The following is a 20276-nucleotide window of genomic DNA, read 5'->3' as shown; positions in this document are numbered from 1 at the left end:
ACAGAAGATGGAGGGAAGTCCATTTGGATAAGCTTGAAATGCAGTGCCAGAAAAACACAAAGGATGGTGAATTTGCAGTTTGTCTCGTTTCCAAGCTGCTGTGAGTACATATTTCACAGAGCAGCAACCTGACCTGCCGAGTCACCAGGAATACTTGCTGGCACGCACACAGCATACTTCCTATGCTTTTACCTCGTGAAAAACCTGAATGTTGTGCTGTTGCATAAAAAACGCACAGAAGGACTGATTAGCTCAGGTTAGGGAGTGTTCCAGTGGTGAGGAGCAGGCAGGGCAGGGTAAAGAGGCTTGTGGTCTAATCCCGCAGGATTGCAGCTGCTGCGTGTGCCCGATCCCATATCCTATAGACGGAGGATGCAGTCACATGATTGTTACTGCTTCCTCCCCATGACATCACTGCTGCTGCAGCCATACCACCCAAGGAAGGATGCTATTAAAATCATTGGGATTGGCCTAAATGATGTTGTATTGCAGGTAAGCAACATAATTCTTCGGAAAAAATAATTTGCCAGTTGCTCTTGTACTGCAGACGTAGAGCCCCAGCTCCGTCGGGCGGGTTTCTGCTGGAAAATGAAGCGGCACATTTCCTCTGCAAGCCGAGGGTTTGCAGGTGCAGAGGCTGCCTGCTGGCTCTGTGCTGATCTCCCGGCTGGCATCCCCCGTAGAAATGCTGCCAGATGGAGCTTTAAAACTAAAGGAGGCCCTTTGTTCCCTGTACTTCCCGATGGCTCCTTCGGGTGTCTGCGGAATTCTGTTTTTACGTGAGCAGCCATCACCATTCAGTCGTGCTAAAAGAGGAGCAGTAGTGTTTTGCTTGCATCCCCTGCCTTTTTTTTCCCTGGATGCTTAAAGGAAGTTGCTGTTGTGTCTAAGCTTATAAAGCAATGAGGATTAACTTGCTTGAGGGGTTAAGAGGTGTATTTGGGGAAAGAGGCTTTTCCTTTATTGTTAATTTTTGCTGATGTGGTTTCAAAGCACCTAGTCTGACAGGTTTCCTGCATAATTTGCTGTAGTAAAAGGTCAGTTTTTCCTTGCCCTATATAAATGTGAAAAATCCTTTTCCAAAAAGAGCGTAGGAGACGACAGGTGGATTTTTTGTTCCCTTGCAAAATGCCGATCACCAAAAGGCTGAAAAATCCCAGGCAAATTGTGCTTTTGGACTTAATATTTGTGGAAGCAAAGTCCAGAGTCTGTTTTCCCGGTGTGGATGTTTAATTACGTGCTCTGTACCAATACATGAATATATATCTGTAAAGGAAAAAAAAATGGTGACGCTCCTGTGGGGCTTTTTTCTGTATAGCTTTTAAAATATATTTTAGTGTTTTAAAATTCTTAATTTTTAAAAAATTTTATTCTAATACAAATGTTACAGTATGAGAAACTAATTTTGAGCTAATACTAGTCAGAAAAGGAAATGATATATTTTTTAAACAATTGTGATAAGTAATTCTGTGCCTTTGCCAGAGAACCGAGGATGACTAAGCTGCAGCTTCATCAGGCAGAGTCAGGTGACTTTTTACTCCTGGTCTACAGGAAGTTTTTTTTTATTCTTCCAAATCCTGTTCTTTGTTCAAATAATTTGTTCCCACTATTGGAAAAATGTGAAAATTTGGCATGCCTAGAATCTCTGTGTGCTCACCCATACATTAAGGGGGATATTTTGGATCTCCTGTGCTGAAGCAGATTGTACATCCTAGGGAGGGCTGAATTCTGGGTTCCAGTGATCAGGTATGCAGTTGTGTCAGGATCAGAAAATAAGGTGTGGTGAGGGGGATAAGTAGATAATGAGTTATTGAAATACAAAAATACAATGGTTGTTCCAAACTGAAAAGAAAAATAAATTTCAATTTTATTTTTCTCCAACAGAACCTCTCCTGTCTTTTCAAGACTGAGCCTCTAAGGTGATAGAAATACAAACCTGTTGCTGCATGAGGTCACAGGGGCAGGGGGGAAATTGCATCCTGCCAGTGCCAATGCTGGGTTTCTTCTCCGTGGTTCCCTCTGGAGTCAGGGCTGGCTCAGTTCTCCCCAGCACAGGCTGTGAGCCAAGCTCTTGCCCGCCAGGATCGCAGGGACTGGGCTCTTTGCCCATGCAAGGAGTGCAGCAGGGTTGCCATGCTTGGGTTCTACAGGTGTGAGGGCTTCCCCCCTCCTCTGGATCCTATGGAAGTGCCCTGTGGAAATGTGTGCCAGGCAGGGCTTATCCTGGTCCCTCAGTTGGAGTCAGACATTTTCTGTGCAGGAAGACAGGGCACCAGCCTGATGTGTATGCTGCAGGCCCTGGAAATGAAGGATTTAAGTGCCCTAAGAGTTACTTAGCATAAAAGGGGGATCCTGGGGTCATCCCCAGCTGGAAGGGGCTCTCCCTGGCAGCACTGGGATGCCATGCCAGGGCTCCAGCACATGGCTGCAAGAGTGCTCAGCCCTGTACCCATAGGGGCCTCTCTTACACACCTTGTACCTTTTCAGAGGCAGTGGCTGGAAACTTTTAAACAGGGACCAGAGGAGGAGGAGATGGGAAGTGTTGACCCTGGGTTAGAGAACTTCCTATCTGCCTGAACAAACAGGCTCCTCTGGAGAGCTGTAACCTCCTGGGGCTGGAATCTGCTCCATCATGAAGCTGCTGTTCGCTGTCCTGGAGGGCAAAGTGAGCAGGACTGTGACTGTAGCCAGGTGCTATAGCAGGGGAAAAGGGGATGCTCCCAGGCCCAGGCTCCTCCACAGTCCAGAGGCACCTTGCCTGTGTTGGAGGTTGGTGTTGTGTCATGTTCAGCCTCTCTCAGGCCTGAACAGCTCCTGGCTCAGCATGGTGCTCAACCCTCAAAAGGGATGTGGTGCCCAGAGGTCCCAGTCCTTTCCCTGGCTGCTTTTGCCACCACGCTGCAGCTTGCAGGGTACCCAACAGGGGTGTGGGGTGTGTGTGTTAATTTTCCCTCTTAGTGAGAGGTTGTAGAGAAAGTGTCTTAATTCATTTTTTGTGTGTGCATACATACACACCACATGTTGGTTTTTTTTCAGCTTTCTTCATCTCTAGCCTGGCAGAACTAAAACTTCACACATGATTATTAATGTCAAAAGAGAGACTCTGGCAGGGTTACATTAGGCTGCTGTTCCTAAAGCACTTTTAACATTTTGCTCTTAAGCATCACCCCAAGGAAAGGGTCTCCCCACCTTGCAGAACTCCCTCTCAGGGGATGAAATAATTTGTCTGTAGCTGTGCAGCCCATTGGCATCAAAGGCAGCAGTGAAAGCCAGTGCCCTGTGAGCAGGAAAACATCACCCTCCTGTGTGAAAATGGATCACAGCCTCTGCTCAAATCACAAGAAGTGACATGCTAGAACAGATTAATGGCTTTCCCAATGCGGGTTTATGAGTTTTATTTCAAGCTGAAGGCTCAGAAAGGTTTTCAGCGAGAGATGCATTGAATGCCATTGAACATCCCGTTTCAGGAAAGAGCTATTTAGGAGTAACTGTGTACCAGGGCTCCTCCCTTCTGAGGGCAACTCTGCTCTCTCTGAACACATTCACTTTTTCTTTTTGCAGTTCCAAACCTGGTTTTCCCCCTTAATCCTAAAATTTTCTGAACGAAGAGGCAAAGAGCAGCACTGGTGCTGCAAAGCTCAGCTGTGTCTGACATGAGGAGGAAAACCCTGTAGCACCCCTGACTCTTCAGAGGTGGATTAAAGCTCTGTGGCAGTAAAAGCCATGGGCTCAGAAAGGAAATTCTCCCTCTTTTTTGTGAAGAAGAGGACTTGAGGGAAACCAAGAATAGAAACCATACAGGCTCCTATACTGTTAGGGCTGGTTTCCAGGGTGTCCTGTCTCCTGAAATGTAGTTTCTTACCCAGAAGTTGAAGGCTTCCAGTGTTTTACCTCATCAAATCTTGTTTTCTTCGAGAAGTAAGGGGGTGTGGGGTTGATACAGTTCATGAGGTTCATCTGCCCAAACTTCTGGTCTGTTAGCAGAGCAGCATCCTTTAATAGAGGTGTTTCAGCTCAATTTCAAAACTGCAGGTGAATATTTCAGAGGCAGTGATGCTTCCCTCCTGCTTTTTCCACAGCCTCAATATCTGCAGTAACAAGTAAATTTATTGGAGGGACCTTTAAGACTCACTGGAAACAGAGATGTGAGTTTAATGTTTTTTTATATAGAGCCAGTTTTGGCAAAAATTCCATTTGGAGCTTGCAGGGAAAGAGTTGGAATTTTTTTCCCCCTTTTTTGACATAACTGAGCAGCTGAACTAATTTTGCTCAGACTTTCCAAGAAAACTTAAAGGGGGAGCAGGCACATGGTATTTCATACCAAAAGAAATTGTTTTCTAAAGGGAGAATCATCATGGGAAGGAGCAGGGAGTGGGATGTTGGGGTGTGGTTTACCCCTCAGAGGAAGAGAATGGAGGAGAAAAGGAGAAGAGGGAGTCTGGCTGTGAGGGAAGGCTGGGAAGCCCTGGTGGCTGGGTATCAGCTCCCATCCATGTCACCCTGAGCCTCCCTTTGCCTGTGCTCCTGCTCTGTTCTCTGGGTCACCCCATGAGTGTGGTGGCTGAGGGGGGCAGCTGAAGGCTGTGGTTTGGTCAGAGGAGTGCCTCAGTTTTCTGCCATTTATCCCAAATGTTCCCTTCTCTCCAAGGCCCTCTCCCCTGTGATCTGGTGCCCTGTGTTTTCTGAGCTCTGCTGTGGCTTCGTAATGTTTTCCATGGAGGTTATTCAGGGTAAAGCTGCACATCAAAGATGTGACTGTATTTAACTTGACCACACTATCATAGCTGGAAACTCTATAATATGTGGTGGTGGGGCCATACAATAAAACACTGCAATATTTTACTGTGCTGTTTCTGATACTGCAGCCTGCCTGTGCTAGCGTGGTGAGAAACTGAGGGGTTGCAGAGCTGTTTACTTGTATTTGGAGGCTGTGCAATTAGTCCCTGAATTGTAGGCAAGGCTTTTGCTAGTTTTAAAATCTTGTCTTTCCTCTGTATTTTCTCAATTTACAGGAAATTTTTTCCCCATATTATGTTTCAAAAAAAGGGCTGTAAGTGGGTTCAGTATTTTCTGCTTTTTTCCCAGGAGTATGAACTTGATTACTGTGGTTCAAGGCCATTTTAACACCTTTTTATAAACTCCATCATTAAGACAGAAGGTCAATAACTTGTTTGGCTTGTTCAGTCTGAACCTTCTAAATTGAATAATCTTAAATTGCCTGTAAATATTTTTCAGCCTATAGAAAATCACCCATTTAACTTGCAGGGGATTCAGCCTACTTGCTTTTGCGGAAGACTTCTTCCTTGTAAAATCACCACCCCACAGCATCTTACTTCTTGTTGAGAAGAATATTTAATAACTGTTTACCTGTCTCCTATACCACACATTGCCATTTCTAAATCATCTTCTACATGGCAGGTGGTGGAGGGCGAATTACATCCACACCACCTTGGCCCTCCTTGGTCTCTTCTAGGTTAAGCAGAACTCAGTCTCTGACCCCTCCACAAAAGACATAATCATCTCCCTGTACTTTTCATGTATGTCTTTCATGGTGACCCTGTTAATAACCTTGCTCGCTGCCTCCTCAGCTGTCAGGCCCATTTTCTCTGGCCAGGTGGTGCTGGAGACCTGTGGTGTAACTGTGCTCAGCTCTAGGAACTTGTTCCCTCAGCTGTACCCTCTTGGGGCTCTTTCTGAACACTGACCCTTCCACCCCAAAGCATTCCATGGTTCTGTGAAGCTCACTCTGCTGGCAGCACTGGCCTGTTGCCTGGATTCAGGCCCTGTGAGGAGAGTGCTCTGTGCCCATCTCAGTGACTGGGTCTGAATTCCTTGGGAGTGGGGTTGGATGGATGCTGGCAGAGCCCCCAGCTCGCAGGAGGAGGTGCCTTTGCCTGACAGATCCCTTGGGCAGATAAAGGCCATGAGGCTGGGGCACCACTCTTGGTCCTTGCAACAGTCAATGCAAGTATTAGGGGCACAGAGGGGCAAACCACCTGCCTGTGCAAAGGGATTGCCAACGTGAGGATTGCCAATAAAATTGCATTGTTCATTACTGACTGCTACAGAAAATAAATCCCAGGGATTTTCACAGCCCCCACACTCCTTCATTTCTGCAGTAACTGCTGTCATGTCATGCACATGAACACAGCTCATCTGACCAGCAATTCATGTGAGTGTTGGGCTCAGCTCTGATGGAGTCATGATTGGAAAGCTTTGTGTCTGGAGTGGGATCTCCTCTGTTTTAGCACAGTGGATGTGTTGGTACTAGAGCACAGAGAAGGCCTGAGACACACTGTGATCTCCTTTGACGTGTTGGCTAACGCATGATACATTTGTTAGAGATGGAACAGGACACCCTGAAAAATGCACTCCAAATGTGAATTGAGAAACTTGCAATTGGCATTTAGGCTTTTGCTTTCTTTTCCCAGCCTCTTGCAAGGTTCACTTATTCCTTATGCCACAGCAGAAGAGAGGTATCCTTTGCTGCCTGCATCCTGTCATGTGTCACATAGCAACCCCCCACTTCAAGGAAAACAGCAAAGCATGTAGGTGAACATTTGTCTGCTAGGAGCATTTGAAGTGTTGAAGTAATTCAGTAACTGTGATCTGTTGAAAGTAACTTGAAACTTGTTGGAATTGCATTAAAAATCATACTGCCTGCCTCAGTGCAATGTATCCAATTAAAACAGAAAACAGGATGAGGAGAACATAGCATGGAACTAGCATGTCTAGGAGCAATAGGCCAGGGCCAAGAGTTTTCCTTTGATGAGTGTTCAGCTCGTTGTTTTCCATCAGTATACTTTTCAGCCTCTTTGAACCATGGGATGTTTTGGTCTGTGCTTGCCATGTCAGATACATTTCATGTCTGATCAGTCAGTCAGCATACTACCTAGAATGTCAGTTCACTGATAGAGCTCTTTTAGCTCTGGCTTTACATTTGCATGTGCTGTAACAGTGCTCTAAACCTGGAGTTTGTCAGCATTTTCACTGTAGATGTGATTTATTGCTCTTCTCTAAAACTTAGCTCCAAACTGATCCAAGTCAAGTGACGAGTTTACTCACTGTGAGACTTGCAGAAAAAATATGACCCTAAATTCGGTAGTACTACTACCTTTTGGTCCTTTAGAAAATAGCAAAAAGTGAGTAAATGTAACGAGATCTTGTGTCTATGTAGTACCAGCTGTGCTTGTTGGTGTGTTCTGGTCCATCAGCAGCTCCCTGTGTTTGCCCCCTGGCTTTTCTAGTTTGTTTGCATGAATCTCTGCTCTCCTTATGTGTTCAAAAATGATCTAGTTTCCCACAGTCATAAAGCTTCACAGGCTGGTATCTGGACCCTTACTTTCAGTTTGCTCTCATGCAGCTCCTCTGGTATTTGTAGAGTAACTAACTCTGGCTTCAGAGTACTGTGCACCAAGCATGGCTAGCTGAGAGATCAGGGACTGACCATCAGACTGATCTGGCCCAAGATTCTGGAAGATGTCTAAGGTTATGTGGCAGCCAGAAAAATCTCTATCAGGAGGCACAATTGTCAGTCCAGCCCTGTGGCCTTTTTTGATTTGTGACTCAGTCCCTGCCAGGACTGCTACATCTACAGAATCACAGTAGCCAGGCAGGGGTCTAAATCCAGGGAAATCTGCTAATCAGAACCCTGTGAGTTCCAGAGATATGTGGTTCGGTCAGGTTTCTTTGTTTTCTAGTTCACTTTCTAGAAAGAACTTGTTTGCAATTATTAAAGCAGACTATTGACACATGTGTTCAGTTGTAGATATTGTAAGCTAGTTAGTAAAAATGAGTGCTCACTGCTAAGGCTCTCTACTCTATTGTAGGGAATAAAATGGCTGATGGAATTCAAAGTGGATAAAGGGGAAAATGTCGCTAAGAGATTACAGAATGATGGGCTCCAAACTGGCCACTGTCTCTCAAAGAGACACAGCAGACTGCTTAATGTTGGATGTCTGCCCTAGGAAAAGCTGATAGAGTGCCAGAAATTATTAGGAAAAGACTAGGCAGGAAACAGCCCTTGCACAAATTATGTTGCATCTGCACATGTAGTGGAAAGGACAGCAAGGTTGTCTAAGTCATGGAACAGTGGAAGAACAAAATACAAATGTTTGACAATTCCTCAGAAGGACTCAACACCTTTCATTGTGTACAATAAGCTCTGTCAGAGCATCCAAATCTCTTAGATGCTCAGGTCTGAGGAGCTGCATTTGTAACTAATTCTGTATTGCAATGCTTTCCTTTGAACTGGTAGTGTTGTGCTCATTAGACCAGATGAAGATCTCTACCTCTGACATCTCTTTCTGATCAGTAAACAGGAATTATCCCTTTGGGGGAGTAACCTCTTTCATTCTAATGTAAACAGTTCATTTCCTGTCATCAGCTGTGAAAGAAGTCTAGGTTTAATGTCTTGGTTATAGTGCAGATTTCTCATGCTAGATGAGACAGCTAGCACCATGGCGGTTCATGCTTTTGCCATCATCGCGGTGCTGCAGTACACCTGGCTATAATTCATGTTTGGATGAGGTTAATTTGCCCTTAATTTATGTGTATTAAAATATCTGTAACTGGTTGATTGGTGTAAGGCTCCAGTTCTGCTGACAGAACTGAGAGCATCTCTGCAAGCTTCATCAGAGGGCAAGTTGGCTCATCCTGAAATAAACCTTGTAAATTATTACAGATGCCAAAGTAAAGTGAGAGAAATAAATGCAAAATAAAGAGAAAGAAAGGGATACTTAATAATGCTTGGTGATAGGATATAAGATGGAAACTGTAGTACTCAGTTCAAAAGTGCTGTAGCTAGGTTTTATTTACCAAAATTGTGTTTTGCATAATCTGATATCACATCTCTGCTTTCAAAAGCTTAGTACCTGAAGTGAACTTTAAGGCTGGCAATCATCCAGCTCACTGCAATTCCCAGGTACTGGTACGGTACCTTGAGTTCAAAGTTTGTTTGTTTTCCTAGTCTTCCATGGCCCTGTGGTCTCTAGCACATTTTTTCTCTTCTTGAACATGTTGTGTAGCACGTATTTTTGGGATAGATTCAGACTGAGATTGTAATTATCCTACATACTTGTGGCCTGGCCTGGTATTATCCATCACAATACTGTCATGTGCTGGGCATTGACAGCATACTTAAAAAGCTATTTTTTATGTGATATAACCAGCATGATGGGTAATTTTCTTGTGGTATGAAGGAAAACTTGCCAATGCTTTCAGTTTCCAGAAGTTTGTTTATTTAGCAGAGGGTGCTGCCTTGTGCAGGCAGACAGTCTGAGCTGCACGTTCTTTACAGGTCCTTCTTTGCTGTATGGGAATGTGAGAAACAACGGCTCACTTGGAAAATTTAAAAAGGTTTATTAAAGCTTAACAAAAATACAACAAAGGACTACATAAGGAAAAAGCAGCAGTGCTGGGAACTGCCCCTCATGCACACCACATGGCCAGTTCATCTTCAAGCTGGATGCTCAGTCTTTTATACCCCTGGGGGCTGCGCCAGCCAGCCCTGGCCCCTCCCAAAGTCTGTCAGTCAGCTCTTCTTTGCCACTTATCAGTGGAGACTGCTTTCTTGTATCTTGATTGGAGGTCAGGCGTTGCCATGCTGCCCCCCTAAGCACCAAGCTTTTCCATTCCCAGCTGCCCCATGCAAGGGACACATGTGCAGCCTTCTTTGTACCTGTGCTAGACAGCCCAGGCTGTCTGATGGCAACAATACAGGGGGAAAAGGGAACTATGGGGAGAACAGAGGACATCTAAACTACAATAACATAATTATAGGTCACTAAAACTTTCCTTAATATTCACACAGTAGTTATCTTTTAATTGTGAGAGGCAATCATCTCATTATCCATCTATAACAGGAAGAATGGGGTGAAGCAAATGATCTACAAAGTATCACAATGTTACAAAGTAATAGCATGGTCTAATCCCTTCACCTCATTTCAGCTTCCCTTTCCAGTCCTCATAGGAGACACTGAGCGCAGCATCCCCTTGCAGCCTCAGCTCCTGTAGTCAGGCACTCATCCCCCTTCAGATTCCCGTTTCACTCAGCCAGCCTGGGATCGTGCTCTCACCTGCTTGGCGAAAGATCGCTGCTCTCCATTGCTGCTCTTCTTAACTTCTGCTTTTTAAATTACCCAATTCTGTGGCAGCTTATTTGTGCTCTGCAGCGCTGCATGGGACACCTGCTCTGCATTGAGTTTCCTTCCCCAGGCTGTGATTCACTTGCTTGATTCTCTTTCAGACAAACAAATCTCCAAGCCGTGGTGCTTGGAGATTACTTGATTTCCGCATTTGAAAGGGCTTCTCTTAATGGTACAATGGTGACCTGCTGGTTGCCTGTAAGATAATGCTTTTCTCAGCTGCTTGTGCTCAGCACATTGTCTGTGTCACCCAAAAACCCTACACAGTGGAGAGCAGAGCCTGCCAAAGCTGAGTATTCATACTTATTACATTGCTGAAGTCCCCACTAAGGCAAAAAATTACATGGTGAGGTTTCAAGTAAAACAATTGAAAATGGGGAGAGGGGAAGAAAAAAGACACCAAGAGGGCTGAGCAGAGTGTCAGGGTTTATGGACAGTCCACTAAAAGCTTATCTGCTACACTTTTGCCTGTTCCAATTACACAGGTGGGAAATTTCCTCACAGTTTCAAAGATTCAAATTCTTGTGAAATTCTCATTTCTGTACCTGGTGGAACAAACTGGGCAGCCGTCATTGCTGCAGTGCTGGCCAGGCCTCATCAGTGACCAGCAAAAGTTACCTTGTGTCAGTCAAGTAGCTACAGGCTCCACGGGATCTGTTCTATACAGCCCCTAAAGTCTGTGTATGTCCCCATTCTTATGTGTTTTTGTGTTTTTCCCTTGTAACTCCATGATAACAGATTTTTTTAGATCTATAATTTCAGATTACAAACCCTAGGTATTCTCTGGAAAATCCAATTTCCCAGGCATCTCTTTTAGGATGAATGGGATTAACAATCTTTAGAACAACACTTTCTTAAGTGATGTAGAAGCGCACAGCTGCCTCCTCCAGTCCCAGGCCAGGACCTCTTCCCAGCTTCTGGAGCCCTCCTGGACCTGGCTGCCACTTTCTCATATGCAGATTGAGCCAGCAGCTGAGCCTGTATCCCAGAGGCACACACACAGTAGCTCTCCAATTAGCATGAAGGGGTGAGGTTTGTTTCTGCTCATGTGCTTCGTGTTTGCTCTGTCAGGTTTGTGTCTCTTGTATATTTTGATTCTGGTTTCTCCTCTGTAGCCTATCTTGTTCCAATGTCCCTGAACAGACCACCTTGCTGGAATAGAGATTCTCATAATCCGATGTGCTCTCATCCAAGTTCCCATCAAATGCCTCTTCTGTTTGTTTCAGTTTGGGGACAGCTATCTTTTATTTCCTCTTGTACTTTAGTAGGATATGTGGTGGATATTTCTGCCCCTGCTTTCTTAAAAGCAAGTATGAAGAGTTTGTGTGTGTCCCCCAGGACTACTGCTCATGCTGTCTTGACTTCCTGGCTTGTGGAGGCATTTCAGAAAACTTGGTTCTGAAATGTCTGACAAAGCTGCTTGAATTTATTGACAAACTTGTTTTTCCTCTACGCACAGACCCTAATATGGTCAATGCAGGAGACATGAATGGTTCAGGCAACCTGATGGATTTTCTGGATGAGCCTTTTCCTGATGTTGGAACTTATGAAGATTTCCATACCATCGACTGGCTGCGGGAGAAATCGCGTGACACGGACCGCCACCGCAAGGTACCCGTGTCAGCTCTGATGTGTCACACCCCTGTCCACAGCCCTCCTGGCAGGGACAAAAGCAGTGGTTTTCCAAAGTTACTGCTTCCTACCTTCTCGCATGACTTGAGGAGAACTTCTAAACATATAGATGTGGGATGAGTTGAGGAGAACTTTTAAATATATGGGCATGGGATGTCCTGAGTTTGTAAGTAAGAAAGGACTGATGCATCTCTGCAGCTGAGCATCTCTGAATAAATTATTAGGACTGAAGGAAGTAGGGAGTAGAGAAACGTTATGCACCATCTAGGAGTTTAATTATTTTAAACTTTGTACTCTAAAACTACCTGAATCAGCAACACATTTATATGTGTGTTTAATTTCAGATTACAAGCAAAAGTAAAGAATCCATATGGGAGTTCATCAAGAGTTTGCTGGATGCCTGGTCAGGATGGGTTGTAATGCTTCTCATAGGACTACTGGCAGGTATGTATGTTAGTGCTACAGCTGTGCCTGAAGCATCTCACTCCAGCTGCTGCACCACCATCTGCTTCTCTTTGTACGTCATTGTCTCTCCATTGATGTTTTTTGTTTTTAAGCTAAAAAGATGACTTTGCATTCATGCAGTTATGATTCTAAATAAAAATACCCACTTGCAAAGTCTCCTTTTGAGTGCTGACCTAGAAAAAATGTTTTCACCAGCAGAGGGATTTTTCTATTGCTCTGGGAAATCTACATTTGAGTGCTTCATAACTCAATGGGCTGCTTTGACTTTCTGAATCTTTGCTTTGCAGAAGTAATTTTTATTTTTAGGATTTTTTTTCCTTGTCATCACTTTAATTCTGCAAGTCAAAAATATGATGTGGGGAAAATATTGGTTGTGGACACTCAAAGGGGGGCTTTATAAACTGCTATTTCCTCTGGGTTATCTTCTTTATGTATGCATGAAGGGAAAAGACAGTTTCAGACTTGGTTTCAGATCTGCTTCCAGGCCAGACAGACATTACATATTCAACAGCCTGCTCAAACTCACATGGCAAATTCATTAACTTCCTCAATTGTTCCTGTCTTCTCCTCAGTTTAGCACATCTTCCTGCCTGGAAAGCTGCACTTCTCTGACCCAGCTCAGACAGCTGCCAGTTTTTATGCTTTTTCAGTGATGTCAGGGTGCTCCTGTGTCATGCTGCTTGGTGAAAGCTCCATGTGAAGTTTCCCAGTTTCCAGGGGGTGATGGGAATTTCCTGCTCAGCATCTGTGAAGTTAATATGTTCATTACAGTTGTTAGGAGCTTCAGAAGCACTGGCAAAGTTCTTGAGAAAACATTTCTGAAGTGACGTGTTTGGCAAATTATGTAATTTGATAGACATGTAATTGTTTCCACAAAAACTTGGTTGTGAGGATGAGGTGGGAAGAGTGTCTGATAGACTGTGTACTACCAGGGCTGCTGAGTCCTGCCTGAAGGCCAGGGTTGGTCTCATCTGGGATGGAGAATTCTGCCTGCAGATAAAGTTAGAGCAAGCCCTTGAGGGCTCTAGTGACCTCAGTAATCCTCCCCTCATACAAAGAATGTGGTAAACATGCACACATTCCCATTTTAGTATAAACATCCCAGAAAGTTTTATTCAGTTCTAATTTGCAATGAAACCTCTTGCTGAAATCCTCAAGGCTGTTAAAAGCCAGAGTCACTGTCCTCTGATAAGCCCTAACACTGATGTGCCCAGCCTGGGAATGGGGGTTGAGGGTAAGTTACAGCTGAGATCTGGCAGCTTTTGCAACCTTAACAACAAGGGTGCAGACCAACATGTTTTACCACTGAGAGTCAAAGCAAATTAGTCAGGTATCTTAACCAGATTTGGGGAGGGAGGAGATGGTGGTGCAGTCAAGAGGCACTTTGTGTTGTTTTCCTCTCTTTGCAAAATATTGCCTGCTAAGAGAAGAAAGTGGCATCTGTATGATCAGATGGGATTGCATGGACCAGCCTGGCTCCTCCATGGCCCCTCCTCTGCTGAACAGGCAGAAGCTACTCCTGCTCCAAGGGGAGCAGCCTGGCTCAGTGGATGGACCCGGGGTGAACCCTTGAGCAGCTGGGTCCAGGCATTACCAGAGGCAAGCAGAAAGTATGGCAAGGAGTGGGAGAGAAAGGGAGAAGTGGCAGCAGCACTGCTTCAGGACATCAGGGTCCCATGGAGCATTCTGCCCCTGCTGTCCCTGTGCTGGCCATGGAGGACAGCAAGATGGGACTCTTGGGAAGAGGCTACCGGGGGCTTCCACAAGTTTCCAGAAGCACTTGGGTCATTTACCCAGGCCCAGGAGTTTAAATGGAGTTAACTGATCTAGAAGCCTAAATCCCATCAATTTGGTCAACTTTATCTTTCAGATTTTAGAAAGCCTCAAAGGCCACACCTCTACTGCTAACACGATCCAACAAGGCCAAAAGGAGCAATCCTTGGTCTCCAGTGCATCTGAACTGGGCCCTGTTGCTCTCTGCATGTGTAGCTGCACTGGGCCAGTGAATATTGGTTCTGACTTCCTAGAAAAAATGGATTTTGGCCAGATTAGTTTTCAGTTGATTTGTGGGCTCAGCAGTGCAATGGTGGCACTTTTTGTCACTTAGCTTTAGAAAACACAGACACTTGCTGACCACTTGGGTGAGGCTCTTTTCTGACACAGGTGCATGAGGAAAACTATCTTTTCAAAGCAAATCTTTAGCATTCTCATTAGGGCACTGTAAAGGAAGAATTTTGCCATCATCAACGGAAGGAAAAGGAGAGAGAGGTAAAAGGCTAATATCTAAAATGAAGTTCAGCATTATCTGGCTTTGGAGTACTTATTATTTTTCTTCCAGGTAGGAGGTTACATGGAAGAGGAAACAAAATCAGCTCCTTTAATGGGAGAAGCAGGGAGATGAATTGATGCTCTGTTACAGTCTTGGCAGCCAAAATAAGCACAAGAAATTAAAAGCTTGACCTTGAGATGCTGAACTGTCTAGCTTGCATTAATTTCACTTAAAGTTGCAAAAATTCAGAACTTTAAAAACTCCTAGCTCTGGTCACATAGGTGGCGAAGCATTCACTATTGCATTATTATCCTGGGTCTCCTTATGAATTTCTTCTCTTGAAGGCCAGTGTAGTAAATTGCATGTAGTAAAAAGCATTTTCCTCCTTATGTGGATCCCTAAGAATTTGGAAAAAGTGATTAGATCAGCTCTATAATTAAGCACATTGTCTTACTGGTGCTGAGGTGCCTGTGAGCTTATTATATTAGAGAACTGAATGTTTGCTCTCCTCTATGTTTATTAACTTTATTGGGGAAACACATTCTTCCTTTGCACCTTTTGCTAGGTAGCATTAATATGCAGCTTAATATGGTTAAGTGCAAACCTTGAAGGTTACAGAGAATGTTGAAGATCCATCAAGAGGTGCAAGAGGCGCAGCATTTGGTGCTCATGTCCAAGAGATGAGAATTCCTTGTTTCTGAAGCTTTCAGAAAGTTGGAGGAGAATTTAGAACTCACTGCAAAGCAGGAAGCTTTGCCTGCTGATGTTGCCAGCAATGCAATGATTCATCGTCATCTAGCAGGATGGTTCATTGTTTCCATAGAAACTTGGGAAAAATGGAAAAGAATAACCAAATTAAGGCAAGATCTTATTGAAGGAAAAGAATTGTTAAAGACATCATCACTCCCTTCTGCAGCCTTTATTTTGGTGTGTGCAGCCTTTATCCTGTCTAGTATATCTGTATAGTGCTTCAGGTTATTTTTATACAACAGAAATTCTTCACTGCTACCCTGAGCACCACTGCTTGTCAGTGTGGGGGCAAGTATCCTTCTTAAAGGTGGGAGAAGAACCCATGGGTTTTTTACGGTCTTTGGAGGGGAAAAAAGGGTTCTTGAATTATTTGAAATGTGTTTTCCCCTGTCTCTTTTACAGAAATGAACATCAGAAAACTTTAGTTCCAGATGAAATAAACCAGCTCTTGGACCCACTTATGTGCCCCAGCTGCTGGGGAAAAGGGAGCAGCCCCCACCCCTGCTTCATGTAATTGCGTTCTTAGCAGGAGACATAAATCTATAAGTTTTGGAAACATAAAACCAAACCAGTTTGCATTTTACAAAGTATTTTTCCCCAGTACATTGATATACATTGATAAATTCTGTTAAAATAAATTAGCAGTCTCCTGGAATTTTATTAATGAGTATTTGTAAAAGTAATGATGACTTCTGCTTTTCATTGCATGTGAGAGGGATCTGGAAAATGCTAAATGACTCTTCTATCAGTTGGTGGTTTAATTCTTTCCAGAAAGTATGGATATAGGGACAGAACACATGTCTGCCTCTCTATGTTCTGGCTGCTCTCAGCCTCCCATTCCTGGGGACCCAGCTGCTCTAAGGGTGCTGCTGCTGGGGCAGGTTGTTATTGCTGATGAGTAAATGACCTAGAGAAGCAGATATTTTCTTTCTTTGTGTCTGTGTAGGCACCAAGTTTGCCTGTGTCTGTGCCTGGTGGCCAGCGGGTGTCACTGTAGCTCTGTGTAATTACCGGGGAGAAGCTGAAAGAAGCGTTGTGGTACACGGAGGACTTGAAGGATAATTTTTTTTCTGCTTGTCCAGATTGCTAATCACTGTACACACATATCAAAAGCCCCATTCTGTTAAGTTCATAAGTCAGAATTTGGCATTACGTTGTATCTGTAATAACCAAATGATCCTTCTAAAAGGTTGCTGTGCTGGGACCAGTAAAGCTGTACATAAGCATGGATATCCTTCCCCTCCCTTAGCCCTGAAATACACAGTGAGGTTGAGACCCGCGGCCAGGTGTGTGTATAGAGACCTGCACAATGTCCTCCCTCCCCATCTCAGCCCGATGGGGAACCTGCCTGGGACAGGCTGCAGGCCTGCCTTGGTTATATGCCCCCTATTTGGCCCCCAGTCAGTATGAAAATGATAATGTTTAAAATAAAAGCTTATGAGAGAGCATTGAAAGTCAGAAAAACTTGCTCTTGCCCCCAGTTCTGTGACATGCATGTATTTATTGATGCAGAGAATAGTTTGGGTTTGAAGGGGCCTTTAAAGGCCATCCTGTCCAACCTGACCTTGAATGTTTCCAGGGATGGGGCATCCACCTCTCTGGGCAACCTGTTCCAGTGTTTCACCACCCTCATTGTAAAAATATTTTTCCTTATATTTAGTCTAAATCAACTTCTCTTAGTTTAAAATTGTTAGTCCTTGCGCTACTGCAACAGGCCCTGATAAAAGTCTGTCCCCATCTTTCTGATCAGCCCCCTTCAGGTGCTGGGAGGCTGCTGGGAGGCAGCTTCTCTTCTCCAGGCTGAGAACACAGCCTTGCATTGTGCCTGCTTACCCAAATCACGGTTTTTATTACGTTATTATGTTGTATTTTATTGCATTATTAGAATTAGATGTAGTGTCCTTGCAACCTGATTGTTTTTAATGCCAGCATTTCTTTCCCGTGTTGCTTTTCCCAGGTACATTGGCTGGAGTGATAGATTTAGCTGTGGACTGGATGACAGACCTGAAGGAGGGTGTCTGTCTGTCTGCCTTCTGGTACAGCCATGAGCAGTGCTGCTGGACGTCCAATGAAACCACGTTCGATGACAGGGACAAGTGCCCCCAGTGGCAGAAATGGTCGGAGCTGCTCGTAAGCCAGTCCGAGGTATGGGATGAGCTTGGGGTCGCAGCAGGCCAGGCAGTGCCCTTCTTCATACTGCTGCTGGTCCCTCCAGAGAGCTTCTCTGAAAGAGAAAGTAATGAGCTGAGCACACTGCAAAAAAAGACATTTCCACAAGCAATATCTGCTTGACTTGAAGGAGGCCCCCTGGTTTCAGTGCAATGGAAACTGGAAAACTGTGAGATTGCCCTCTCTTTTTATCAGTATTAAACTAAAAGTGTTTTATAACACACATAGCATAATCACCCGGGGACCTGAGCTGCATTTTCTTTTTTTCCTTTTAAACATAATTTTATGGGACAAAAAAAAAATGAGCACTGACAAATACATTTGTGAGGCTATTTTTTGGAGATAAGAACTGCTTGTTTATCCCTTGCAATCAGTCTCTCTATGACACATCAAGAGACTTAGCTAGCACCAAAAACTGGGGAAAGAGTGGGCTCCCTGGGGGTCACCAGAGTGAAGGATTTGCAGGGCTGTTGGACAGGAAGGGAAAAAGCTGATCTGGACAAACATGAAACTTAAATTTTCAGATTTTTTTCCCTTACATTTTTCTTTTTCATAATTATAGTAATTTTAAATACAAAGAATGCTGTTTCAAAGCAAAGCAGGTGAAAATTTCATTTAGAAAACAATAAAAAGGAGCCTTTCTGTACACCATTTGGCAGATAATACCTGTTAAAAAAATACAAAAACCACATTTCATTTTCAACCCAACTTATTGAATGTATTGCATAATATTGATCCCTTCATAGCTCAAATATTTGGCAGAATTATTGTCTCAAATCCCCCCTTCCTCCTTATGTCTGACTTGAATTTGACAAAAACTGAATATGATGTGCAGGTGGGTGATTTGGAGAGGTTGTCTCAGATCTTCCCCCCAGTGTGGAGGTTGTCTGGTCCTGCAGACAGTGTTTGAGGACACCTTCATTACCAGGCAAGTGTGTCCTTCATGCTCCCTTTAGTGCTGCTTTAGCTTTACAGGACAAGAAGTACGAGGTGGGAGTACTGTGCATATGTATAGCTCAATTTTCTGTAGTTCTAATTAACCCCAGGGGAAGCAGTGGGGTCCTCATTGTCCCTGCATCTTCTCCCCACATGATCAGAGACAAAAATCTCTCAGTCAGGTTGCCAGTCACAGTGCTGAGCTTCCCTTTGCCAGAGGTTTGCTAGGTTCATTCACCCTAGTCTTCATTAACAGATCTTTGGGGTGGCTGTGTCTTTGTGAAAGTGAAGAAATACTACCCTGATATAAAGCTATAGCATGGGGCTGATGTAATGTAAGAGAACAAAAAAAACAAACCAAAAACAAACAAAACAAAAGCAAAACCCCCAAACAAACAAACAAAATAAAAAAACCCTAAACCAAACAAAAAAAAAAAAAAAACAAAGACGAAAACAAAGTGTGGGAAGGGAAAAAAGAGGAAACTGTTAAAATTATTAGGGGATTTGGAGATCCTGTGCATGTGTTTGTCATTCTGTTACTTTGGCTGGAATAGAGGAAAGATGCATGTCCTTGAGAAAATTTATTGCTTTCTTCTGCTTCTTGAAACCAGCAGTCATGACTGTTGTGTGCTGTGGCCTTTAGAAAAGTCATCAGCCAGGTGAGCACTGTGAAACTTCACTGACTCTGTGTTCAAATTGAACTTCTCACCTCCTGGTGTACTGTCACAGTAGGACAAAGAAGAAAAGGTTCATCTTGGCTTAGTTTTAGTTTCTTTCCTAAAAAAATGTGCCTTCAAGATCTGTGGGTTCCTGAGGGTCTGCTGGAGGCTGTAAATATTATTAATATATCTGTCTGTTACTGTTACACTGAAATCCCAGGGAAAGTCCAATAAAAATGTGACTTTGGAAAGGAAAAATTCAGTTTTGTTCAAAAGGCTTCTGTTCAAAAGGCTTATGATATGGGCAAGTTTTGTGCTGTGTGGTTCCTGTAGAGGTAGAGGATTTTAGGAGGTATCAAAATACACTGAATTTGACTGAGTTTCAGAATAATTTTGCTGGTTTTTTTCCTATGTTTCACTTTGTGCCTGACATTTACAGAAGAGCCCTATAAAACAACAGTGCTCATTCAAGCACAATTTAGGCAAAAAGTATTTGGAGCAGTTTCCCTAAAGGTACTCTGGTCTGACATGCCTTCTTTTTTTATGTATAACTGTGATTCTTTCTTGTCATAGCCAACTAACTTTGACATTTTGAGGACTGAGATTTAGATCAGTTCTTCCTTGTGGTTTTGCCAATTTATGGCTGTGATAAACCCTGTACATACATTTTCATGGAGAATTGTGACTTTTCCTATGGCATCTCTTGAAATGTTTCCATTCTAGTGCTCCCATAAAATGAGCCCAAAGCAGAGGCTTGCTATAAATTATAATTGAAAACATAATAGCCCCATTAGACACCTACCAAGCTGTGCTTTCTTCCCTAATCACTGTTTTGTAGGCCAATTATCCTTTACCCTTCTGGTCCTGAACTACTGAAGAGGAGGTGAAGAGGTTTTTTTGGTGTGAGAAAGTTCCAAAACCTCAAATTCACTGGTAGATCAAAAGGTCATCAGATGTCACTGGTGATCTGGACATTCCCTGTTCTGCAGATTGAGTTTGATCCCAACCCCAACTTCACTGGAGCTGAGGACCCCATTTTTGATGGCTTGCACATGTCCAATGTAAGGTTTTGATGGCTGGACACATGTCCGGGGTAGAGGAAAGGACCCCATGTTTTCCATGGATCGTGACACTGGATCCAGCAATGGACTGAATTCCTATCCCAGGGCTTCTGGATCTCCTGTCATGAGGCTGAGAGCTGCAGGACAAGGAAGCCTCTCTGAACCTGGAACCCACTTCTCAATTTTGCAG

The 20276-nt window shown here is 43.8% G+C and overlaps 1 protein-coding gene across 1 annotated transcript in view; it reads left to right on the top strand.

Moving 5' to 3' along the window:
- The first annotated feature begins 291 nt into the window (after nucleotides 1-291).
- The window catches only part of CLCN4 (chloride voltage-gated channel 4), a 40898-nt gene continuing 20913 nt past the window's right edge, over nucleotides 292-20276 (top strand). The window contains exons 1-4 of the mRNA XM_030951317.1: nucleotides 292-492; nucleotides 11605-11756; nucleotides 12122-12221; nucleotides 17219-17406. Coding sequence (XP_030807177.1) covers nucleotides 11613-11756; nucleotides 12122-12221; nucleotides 17219-17406 — 432 coding nt within the window. The 5' untranslated portion in view covers nucleotides 292-492; nucleotides 11605-11612. The remainder of the gene's footprint in view (nucleotides 493-11604; nucleotides 11757-12121; nucleotides 12222-17218; nucleotides 17407-20276) is intronic.

The sequence above is a fragment of the Camarhynchus parvulus genome, chromosome 1, assembly GCF_901933205.1.
Source record: "Camarhynchus parvulus chromosome 1, STF_HiC, whole genome shotgun sequence".
Classification (NCBI taxonomy): Eukaryota; Metazoa; Chordata; class Aves; order Passeriformes; family Thraupidae; genus Camarhynchus; species Camarhynchus parvulus.
This window is presented reverse-complemented; position numbering and strand designations above follow the sequence as displayed.